The 9284-nt window shown below is 44.3% G+C and overlaps 1 protein-coding gene across 1 annotated transcript; it reads left to right on the forward strand.

The window, feature by feature from the left end:
- Window positions 1-2210: 2210 nt before the first annotated feature.
- Window positions 2211-4474, forward strand: LOC311499364 (photoreceptor outer segment membrane glycoprotein 2-like; the record flags this gene model as incomplete). Its single annotated transcript, XM_084560319.1, has 3 exons — window positions 2211-3020; window positions 3811-4057; window positions 4220-4474. Exons 1-3 carry the CDS (start codon window positions 2440-2442, stop codon window positions 4472-4474), a joined length of 1083 nt encoding a protein of 360 aa, XP_084416445.1. The 5' UTR covers window positions 2211-2439.
- Window positions 4475-9284: the final 4810 nt, after the last annotated feature.

Genomic DNA, 9284 nt, shown 5'->3' on the forward strand with positions numbered 1-9284 from the left:
GATGTTTTGATGGTCAATTTCTGTCAGCCACTCATCTGTCATCTGAGTAAGAGCAGTACATGTAGAATGTCCTTTCCTGTATGCGTGTTGGAACTCAGTTATCAGGTTATTTGCAGAGAAGTAATGTTGCATTTGATCAAATACCAACTTCTCAAAGATTTTACTAAGCGCTGATAGCAAGCTAATGGGTCTACTATTTGATGTTGTAAAACTTTTTTTCTTATCCTTTAGTAGTGGGATGATTTTAGCCACCTTCCATTCTTTGGGAAAGGTACATTTCTCCAAGCTAGTATTAAAAATATGACAGACGGGGGCAGAGACATAACCAACCACCATTCTGAGCAATTTTCCATCTATACAATCAATGCCTGCTTCTTGATCTTTACAACATGACTTAATTATTTTGCTCACTATATCTTCCTTCACTTTATTAAACTGAAAGGAACATGAATAATTTTTCATTAGCTGTTGTATATTAACAATGGAACCATTGTTTCCCCCTGATACCTGCTCCCTTCTCAAATTATCCACTTTTTTAATGAAGTATTCATTGAGATAGTTGGCAATGTCCCTTGATTTAGTGATGAAAGTCCCGTCATTTTCAATATAGCTTGGTTGTAAAGATGTTTTTCTCCCCATGATGTTGTTTAGTATCCTCCATAGCTTTTTCCCATCATTGCTAAATTTACTCAACTGTGCAGTCAAATATGCTTTCTTTTTCTTCAAATTAAGTTTGGTAACAAAATTCCTCAGCTTACAATAATTCTTTCTGTCAGTTTCACTCCCAGTCTTGTTTGCTCTAGTCTTTGCCTCATTCCTCTTGCACATATGTTGTTTCAATTCATCATCAACCCATGGAGCTCCAAAAGTTTTAACTGTCACAGAAAGTCCTGGTGATCCCCAGGAAGACCTGGAATGTGTTGAGAGAGAACGTCTGGAATTCCTTGATTAGTTGATAAGATAAGATGCCACATGCAGTTATACATAAAACAATACACAGTGAAATGTATTTTTGTACCTGCAGCCAAACAAAAGTTTGGGGAACTTCTAAGCAGCTAAAGGCCTCTCTCATTCCCTCCAAGCTGCTGTTGACGACTAGTCATATTGGTCATATTGGCTCACTTTAGTCTAAAATTTCTGTCTCATGTGTTTGATTGGGTTCTCTTTGTCTACTCTTGGGATGTTTTGAGTCATTTTTATGAAGAAATGTAGAATATTCTGAAGGACATAACAAGCAGCTGGCACTGTCAATAAAGACCAGAATCTTCATTGATCAGAATATAGAGCGTCAGTCGGAACAGACACTTCTGGTCTGACATTTACTATTCTGGAAACAGTTTCTATTCTACTTTATTAATTAAATGAGATCAAGTATAAATGTGGTTGATAGTAAAAGTAGAAGTGTCTCTGTCCTATTATTGTCCTCTGCTGTGTGGAGTCCATCAGATTTTCAGAGTGGACAGACTCAGTGTAGCTTCCAGCTGGTGAATGGCGTGGCCGGAGATTTCTCAGCTGATTAAAGGCCGATTAGCTGTAAGGAGATTAGAAGTTACCGGAGATTCGAAACTCCTTTTCTCTGCTGCAATTTTTGCTTCGTGGTGAAACCGCGGCAGGAGTCCTTCCTGAGGAGTCGGACAGATTCACAGCAACAAGGTAAACGCCTGTCTGTGGTTTTATGTCCGGTGTTGGGTCAGTGTTGTCCTCAGCTTGTCTTGGTTTACATTGTTGATGCTGATGTGGAGAAAAATAAAAGGTGAGAATATAAAGGTGTCTCTGAGGAAGAATTAATCAGTCTGAATGTTTGAGTCTTCATCAGTTCAGTTAAATGTTCCTTATCCTGAAAGAAGCTGTGAACGCTGGTGCGCTGGTTCTGACTGATAATAATGGAGTAGTCTTATGATGATGACTTTAACTGGGTCACATGCTGGTTGTGTTTCTGACTGCAGTGAAGAGTTCCTAAAATACCTCATTAAGCTCCTTATGTCTCTGCAGGCAGCTGAACAAAGACCTCTGAGCCTCTGGGACCTGAGACCGAACATCTACAGTTTATTCTCAGTCAGATTCTGGTCCAAACTAGAGGTCTGAGGATGGAGGATGCTGCATGAAGCTGACCTGTGATTTAAGACTGGAAACTGAAATAAAAGTGAGTTGGATTAGACGGATGAATTCTGAGTGGAAAGGTCCGGCCATTCGTCCACACCACAAAACATGTCCTCTCTGTAGAGTGTCAGTGTAAACCCACAAACCGATAACATTTAGTGTTGTGGAGGATGTAGTTCAACCTGGAGCTAAGTTTAAGGACAGACTGAGACAGGAGGAAATATGTCATGTCTCAGAAGACAAACATGAAGACGTTTTGTCCCTAGTGGCTATAAGTGGTACAGCACCGCCACAGGCTCCAGTTATGACCATGGATCAGTGACACCTTGGAGAACCGACATGGCCGTCGGTAAGGTGACCTTCACCAAGGCAGAGAGAGAGAAACTGGCCCAGGTCCTCTGGCTGCTCAACTGGATCTCTGTCATGACCGGAGCCACCCTCTTCAGCCTCGGTGTGTTCCTCAAGGTAGAGATTCAGAAATGGCAGGAAGTGATGTCGGAGCAGGGAATCCTGTATGTGCCACACATGTTGATCACCACCGGCCTGGCTGCCTGTGGCATCAACTTCCTGGGGGGAATGATCTGCCTGGACTGCGCTGACACCAACAAGTTCCTGCGCTGGAAGCTGGTGATGATGCCCTACGTGATCTGCACCTTCTTCTTCACCTCCTGCGTCCTGGCGGGAGCGCTCACATGCTACAGCATTCGTAGCCAGCTGCAAGAGTCCTTAGTCCTGGGCCTGAGGGATGCCATGCGCTACTACAAGGACACAGACACGCCAGGCCGCTGCTACCTCAAGACGACTCTGGACTTGTTGCAGATCCAGTTCCAGTGCTGTGGGAACACCGGGTACCGGGACTGGTTCCAGATCCAGTGGATAAGCAACCGCTACCTGGACATGACCAGCAGTGCTGTGGTGGAGTAAGTGAAGACAGATCCGCTACGTCCTTCAAGTGACCAAGATGAAACAAAGTCATCTGGATTTGTTGTGTTCGTAGAAGTCAGTGGTTCTCTGATGACCCAATCAATGTCCAGAGACTCCAGACTCAAGGTCTAAATCTTAGAGATAAAAACCTAAACTCTCCACCAGTCTGAACACTTGGAGGAAACCTCTTCTAGAAACACAACATGTCTAGATGACTCAGATAAACCAGAACCTGGAGGAACCTTCACAGACCTGGTGGAGTCTTCATTGTTTCAGATTTAATACTCTGAGGTTTTGTCCAGTTGAGTTACAAACATTATCAGTCTGAACACAGCACTGGCTTTAAATCCACTTTCTACCAAATAACTCCTTGGTGTGGATTCTAAAATGTTTGACTACTTTAATTTAAGGTGAACCTGCTGGAGTTGGATCAGTTCTGGTTCCAGTGAGACCAGTAAATGGATCTCATGGCTGTGGTGGTTTAAGGCTCAGACACACCTTTAAATCCAGCAGAAGAATCCAGTAGAAGAACTCATGCTCGTCTCTAGACGTTAGTGAGGACATTCAGGTTCAAGGTTCAGGAGTTTAATTAGAATCAGGGTTCAGATCAGGTTTAGAGAAGCACATGTCACCTGACTCCTCTAGCTTTAGGTTGACGACAAACAGAAACAATGACTCAATAGCTCTCTTTTAAATATTCATTGGAACAAGGAACCATTCGAGCAGTTCTGTTGATGGACTGGTTGTTGTTGAGTAGTGGTACCAGTCTGTGCTCCGTCCTTACAGCCGTCTGAGGAGTAACGTGGAGGGGAAGTACCTGATGGACGGTGTCCCGTTCAGCTGCTGTAGCACCTTCTCACCTCGGCCCTGCATCCAGCAGCAGCTCAGCAACAGCTCGGCCCATTTCAACTATGACCAGCAGAGCCAGCAGCTCAACCTGTGGAGGAGGGGCTGCCAACAGGCGCTGCTGGACCACTACACCGGCATCCTGCAGTCCATCGGCCTCACGGTGCTCCTCATCTGGCTGTTTGAGGTACCACATCACATGGCTAATGACTGTCCTCCACACAAGTTAGCTAAAACTAATTCCAAATTAAATTCTGCTGTCTTTATTACCCACAATGCATCTGGGCCCCAGACTGGTGGCTTTTTTATGCTAGAAGCATACATAACATGTTGAGTTGTTTTCCTCCAGCTGCTGGTTCTGACAGGAGTTCGGTACCTGCAGACGGCCATGGAGAACGTTCTGCTGCTTGGCGACCCGGACTCAGAGTCGGACGGTTGGATTCTGGAGAACAGCCTGGCGGAGACTGCCCGGTCCAACTTCAACATTATCAAGAACCTGGGAAAGTGCTACCAGGTGGACGATGACCCCAACATCAATGTCCCAACTGCCGCTGCCGAGCAGGAGGTATCAGCCCACAAGGTCCAGGTCCCCGTGACCAGCTAGGCGGTTCCAGGACTAATACTGGCGGGTCTGATGGACCAAACATTTCTGCCTTCAGATACAACATTTAATTTTATTTTTGAAGATTCCTGAGATTAATATTTTTTGTACTGTACTTTCCTCAAACTCCATTAAAAGTCATGAAACCTGATTTCTTCCTTTCGGTGTCTAACTGACGAGAGGATGAACCTCAGTTTATTAATGGTTAAAATGAGTATGAAGAGACTGGTCACATGATCAGGATGGTCTTCAACATCAAATCATTTCTACCTCAGACATCAGCAGCACTAGAGTCTCTCATGGAGACATGTGAACTACTGAGTCTACGAGGGACCTGGTGGAAGATGGAGGATCGTGTTGAGCTTCAGAGGAGGAGGACAGTTTAGAGGGACGTCCTGTGGTCCTGGGTCCATAGTCTGAGAGTGAAACCACAAAACGAATCCTGAGATTCTCCAGTTGCTTCAATGGACAGACAACAGAGGACAGAGTTGTTGTGGACAGTGTGGAGACACCAAGGACATGTTCAAGTTTAAATGTAGATACCAGTCAAAGGTCCTGTCAGACTTTGTCTTGATTTCTTGATGCCTTCATCCACTTTGTGTTTTATACTGATGTTTGTGTTCACACTGACGACCAGCCGTCACTTTAATTAGAGAGGTCTGCCCTTGTTTAGCTTAGCTTAGCTTAGCTTAGCTTAGTACAATGACTGAAAGCAGAGGGAAACTGTTAGCGTGACCGTCCAACCGTTTGTCTGAATAAAGCCGATGGATTAGATGGAGGTCTCTGTTTGAACATCCCAGAATAACTGATATATGTTTCATGTGATTAATAAACATCTCATGTATGTCTACGTCTACTGTCCTTGAACACCAACTACTACTACTACTACTACTACTACTAATAATAATAATAATAATAATAATAACAATAATGATGATGATGATGCATCAAAGACGAGCTCCAGTAAAAACAGACATTACATCAACATGTGGATCATGTGTTTGTCCACTGGAGGGCGACAGACACAAAGTGACTGAACACTGTCAACACAGACTTTCATCACTACTGTACTAACATACTAGTACTAGTACTATTATTAACACTATTATTACTAATAACAGTAACATGTTAGTATTATGTGTGATGTTGTCCTACTGAGCTTCATGGGGAAACATTCATGTTATTTCCTTATAAGCCGCTGACAGCTTTTATTTTGATATCTGTACTCTTTGGTATTCCTTCCTGTTTGATCATCCTCACACCAGCAGGCAGCCAATCACAGCCCTCCCCCTCTCTGACCCAGGGAGACGGTTGTCATGGTGACGCCCGCGCGGTCGTCAGTGCCCTAGATTAACCCCCCACCCCCCTTATTAAGTGATATTATTGTTCCTCTTCTCCCATCACACCTCTTCATCTTCTTCCTCCTCATATTTAATCCTCATCATTATTTACTTCTCTTTATATCTCCATCCATCTTCCCTCCTCTTCTCTCCTTCCTCTCTTGCTTCCTCTTTTTCTCCTGGTTGATGAATCAGACACTTACTGTTATGTAACAACTCCTGTCTGACAGCCAATCAGATTCATTCAACCTCTGTGACATCACAGATGCTAATCATAATCATTACATAGTGTGTGTGAAGGCCGATTGGTTGCCATCGTGAAGTGTTAATCAAGGTCAAATTTACAGTTATTCTTTTTTGTGTCCCACAATGCACCAGTAATACATTGTTACATAACAACCAATGACAGCGTGTGACGTCACACAACAGGAAATGACCTCACAGACCGAGCTCAACCCTGATCTATCAGAAACTTGTAGCTCTACACATCAGAAACATGTAGCTCTACTCATCAGAAACATGTAACTCTACACATCAGAAATATGTAACTCTACTCATCAGAAACATGGAGCTCTACAAATCAGAAACATGGAGCTCCACACATCAGAAACTTGTAGCTCTACACATCAGAAACATGTAGCTCTACTCATCAGAAACATGTAACTCTACACATCAGAAACATGTAACTCTACACATCAGAAACTTGTAGCTCTACAAATCAGAAACATGGAGCTCCACACATCAGAAACTTGTAGCTCTACACATCAGAAACATGTAGCTCTACTCATCAGAAACATGAAGCTCCACACATCAGAAACATGTAGCTCTACATATCAGAAACATGTAGCTCTACACATCAGAAACATGTAACTCTACATATCAGAAATATGTAGCTCCACACATCAGAAACATGTAACTACATATCAGAAACATGTAGCTCTACACATCAGAAACATGTAACTCTACATATCAGAAATATGTAGCTCTACATATCAGAAACATGAAGCTCTACATATCAGAAACATGTAACTCTGCATATCAGAAACATGCAGCTCTACACATCATAAACAAGTAGCTCTACACATCAGAAACATGTAACTCTACACATCAGAAACAAGTACCTCTACATATCAGAAACATGTAACTCTACACATCAGAAACATGTACCTCTACACATCAGAAACATGTAGCTCTACACATCAGAAACATGTAACTCTATACATCAGAAACATGTAGCTCTACATATCAGAAATATGTAGCTCTACATATCAGAAATATGTGGCTCTACATATCAGAAACATGTAGCTCTACACATCAGAAACATGTAACTCTACACATCAGAAACATGTAACTCAACACATCGGAAACAGGGAGCTCTACAGATCAGAAACATGGAGCTCTACACATCAGAAACATGGAGCTCTACTCATCAGAAACATGGAGCTCTACACATCAGAAACATGGAGCTCTACACACCAGAAACATGGAGCTCTACTCATCAGAAATATGTAGCTCTACACATCAGAAACATGGAGCTCTACACATCAGAAACAAGAAGCTCTACACGTCAGAAACATGTAGCTCTACACATCAGAAACATGTAACTCTACACATCAGAAACACGCAGCTCTACACGTCAGAAACATGTAGCTCTACACATCAGAAACATGTAGCTCTACTCATCAGAAACATGTAGCTCTACACATCAGAAATATGTAGCTCTACACATCAGAAACATGTAGCTCTACACATCAGAAACATGGAGCGCTACACATCAGAAACATGTAGCTCTACACATCAGAAACATGTAACTCTACACGTCAGAAACATGTAGCTCTACACATCAGAAACATGGAGCTCTACTCATCAGAAACATGTAGCTCTACATGTCAGAAACATGCAGCTCTACACATCAGAAACATGCAGCTCTACAAATCAGAAACATGGAGCTCTACACATCAGAAACAGGACAGAGACAAGGTCAATGGACCAGAGAGAGGATGGATTCTGCAGAGCTGCTGCAGTCAACTATAAACCTCTCTCTCTCTCTCTCTCTCTCTCTCTCTCTGTCTCTCTCTCTTTCCGGCAGTCATGGCTGCCGGTTGCTGGTTGCCTGGCAATGATCCTGGGAGACAGCGTTCAGATGAACGAGTAGACAGTGAATGCAGCCAACAGGCTTTGTTCAAACATAGAGAACTTTATTTAGCATGCAGCTGATGGAGTCGGATCCTCGTGAGGCGTTCACTGACCCGCTGCTGCTCAGGAACCACGCCTCTCTGTTGACACCAGCAGCCAATCATAGGGGGAGGAGGCTGAGGAGGGCTGTGATTGGCTGCTGGCTGGAGTAGGGTGAGCTCACGTGGATGCTGTCAGCTGACGACCTTGCAATGTCGGCAGGGAGATACGGGGTTTCCACGGCAACAGGAGGTACAGGGTTTATGTGACAACAGTCAGCAGATTGTCTCCTCCTCCTCCTCCTCCTTTTCCTCTCCCTCCTCCTCTCCTACTCTCATCACTCCTCCATCCTCCTCCTCATCTCCTCCTCCTCCTCTACTCCTCCTCCTACCCCTGGCCTCCTTCTCCCTCCTTTTGTCCTCTTCTCCTCACTCCCTCCTTCTCCTCCCCTTCTCCTCTTATCCGAAAACCCTATCCTCCTCCTCTCCTGTCCCCTTCTCCTCCTCCTCCTCTTCCTCCCCCTCTCCTCCTCGTCCTTGTTCTCTATCTGTGTTCAGCCATGAATAAATGATGGGGGTTGGGGGAGGGGGGGCTGCAGCCTCTCCACATGCTGATGGAGGATGGGGGAGGGACAGATGGTGGGGGAGGGGTGAAGGATCTGGTTTGTATTCAGCTCTCAGCACCTGATCCTCCGGTCTCTTCATGCAGCTGACGTCCATCTTTGTTTTTAATCAGTACGATTAAGCCCCACCCTCAGACTGGATGTTACCGTGGAGACGGGCCTGCAGTCGGACTTATTTACAGTATTCATACGAACAGGAAGTTACCTTCACAGTCTGAGGATGATGGGCGGAGTCAGACAGACACAATGAGGACTAACTGCTGGTCTGAAGGAGTTAGACAAGAGACAGAGACGTAGAGAACAAAGACTCCACTGTTTCATTCATAAGTCCCTCATTTCATATGTAAATGAGCTGTGTCTGAAGGGGGCGGGGCCTGGCACATTGTAATCAGGGCTCATGCAGCTTTAATATGTTCGTCCACAGACCGGTCTAGAAATGCTGACATGGCTCTTTACTAAAGGAACCAGAACCAGAACCAGTCAGAAACACCCTGCTCTCAGAGACATGTTGACACCATGACTGTAGTTGGTGAGTGTGGTCCGTTAGAGTCCAGGAGAACTCTGGGTAACGATACTGATGATTGAACACGTGAGGCCTTGGCTCTGATCTAATCCTCCTCTGTGTGATCAGCCGGCTTTAGTCCAGATTATTTCATCTGCAGCTTCAGCTCTAGTA

This window comes from Chelon labrosus, assembly GCF_963514085.1.
Source record: "Chelon labrosus genome assembly, chromosome: 14".
Lineage (NCBI taxonomy): Eukaryota > Metazoa > Chordata > Actinopteri > Mugiliformes > Mugilidae > Chelon > Chelon labrosus.